At 38.8% G+C, this 1,903-nt stretch overlaps 1 protein-coding gene across 1 annotated transcript in view; it reads right to left on the bottom strand.

Moving 5' to 3' along the window:
- The window catches only part of LOC127003900 (phospholipid-transporting ATPase ABCA3-like), a 62,294-nt gene extending 60,610 nt beyond the window's left edge, over positions 1-1,684 (bottom strand). Inside the window, exon 1 of the mRNA XM_050871005.1 lies at positions 1,635-1,684. Within this exon, the coding sequence (XP_050726962.1) occupies positions 1,635-1,684 (50 nt within the window). The remainder of the gene's footprint in view (positions 1-1,634) is intronic.
- Between the last annotated feature and the right edge of the window lie 219 nt (positions 1,685-1,903).

The raw sequence follows: 1,903 nt of genomic DNA, 5'->3' as shown, positions 1-1,903 counted from the left end.
CATAAAAGATAAAAAAAAAATATTAAAAATTAAGTTTTCGGTGAAAGTGCGTCAAATTTGGAAGCGTCATTTGTTGGGATAAGTTTCTTAATGGTAACATATGCCAACCTTTCTAAGGAGCGTAGATGAGGAGCTTTGAGCGATTTTTAGTTGTTAGCCTACTCTGACGGGAGAGGAAAAAATACAGTTTTCTCGGTGTAACTCGGGAACTAATAGGTGTATGAGAAATTTGAGGATACCACAAGAATCCTTACTAAATTCCGCTTCGAAACATATATTCGGCTAAAAAAGTTGGCCCACAAAATTTCAAGCTAGCGAGTGGGGAAGAGTTGGTACTTCGGATTTATTGTCTACAATACTCTATAGGGAGATTTTAAACAAGTTTGTATTGTTTATATATATATATATATATATATATATATATATATATATATATATATATATATATATATATATATATATATATATATTCCTCTATTTTTATTTGCGTATGTTATAGTACAAGTCTTTACGAAGCCATTGATACCAAATTTATTGGGGTACGATATATCTGTGAGGGTAAAATACGTCCGGGAATGTAGAGTATCGCGGTGGCAAACAAAGGCCGGTCGGGCCTGAGAAATGCATGGTGAGTGGAACAGAAACTTATTGGAAACTTACGGTGCGCGAGAGGGTTAATAATCCGTGAGTAAAAATAAATAACTACGAAGACTAGTGATATACAAGAACATAAAGAACCTTGTTTCCAATAATCACCAGCCAAACGAGTAGACGGTCATGTAGCAGAGACAACGGGGCGGCGTAGATTCAAAAACTCCACCAGCCTGGCACGTCTTCTCTCACTTCTCTCTATTCTTTCCGCACAATACACACTCATTCTGCATTTCCTTACCGTCTGCCATCTCTGGAAAAAATAATGCTGGAGAATTCTAGGCAGTAGTTTCTTTTCTTGCCACAAAACTTGAAAGAATTACGTCGAGTAGCAAAACATGGCGTCAGGGCGGATCAAATGAAAGACGCGGCGACGGCGCCGCAGCAGCGACGAAGCGAGCCACGCGGAGGCGGAGTTGTCAACTCGAAAATATTTTCCAATCTTTTTTCTATCCATCTTCCTTGACATGTTATACTATTGATAATAGATGTGGCTGTCTATTTAACACCAACATAAATTATTTGGGTGATTGATCACTATAAAAAGCACTAGATTCAACGTGCATCATTATGATATAGAACAGCGGTTCTCAAACTTTTTCGTGAGCGACCATATTTGGAACATTTCAACCCTTCGCGACCCATAGTAAAGTAAAGAAAACAAACAGTGGTATATAAACTTTATTTTGAGAAGAAATTAAACGTGTTCTTTTTTTTTCATCTTAACTAAACTAATGGGATCCATGGTGCTGCTTCTCATTCACCAACGTGTCAAATAGTGGGATCAGTGTGCTAAGGCTGCATCTCATATCGTGCTCGGTGTTAAGCTCGCAAAGGTAGGTTGTAACAAATGGGAGCAACACTTTTACCACCTAACCTCCTACAATACACTTTTTTTTTTTTTTTTACCGAATCCAGAACTCAGAAAGAGACACTATATATAATTTCTTGAAAAGGTCCTTCAACAACTTTTCACTCTGTACCTCAATAAGTTGCTCTGGGAGTCCTGGAACATCTGGCAGGTCTTCGACATTCTCGTTGAAAGGATTTCTCACCCATGACTGGGTTCGAATGTGCTCTTCTGGGATTCGCCTATCAAACTCTGCCATCAGCTCAGTCAAGTGTGGTACAATAAAACTTTTGGCATCGCCGTGAGATGTTGTCTCCTCCCTTGTTTCTGGAAATTCTGCCACAGTCGAAAAAGCTGCAAATTTCCCTCGCTTCACGTTGCCTATCCACAGTTTTAGTTTGC

The sequence above is a fragment of the Eriocheir sinensis genome, chromosome 26, assembly GCF_024679095.1.
Source record: "Eriocheir sinensis breed Jianghai 21 chromosome 26, ASM2467909v1, whole genome shotgun sequence".
In the NCBI taxonomy this organism is placed as follows: Eukaryota; Metazoa; Arthropoda; class Malacostraca; order Decapoda; family Varunidae; genus Eriocheir; species Eriocheir sinensis.
Note: the sequence above shows the minus strand (reverse complement) of the source record. Positions and strands in the feature narration are given on the sequence as shown.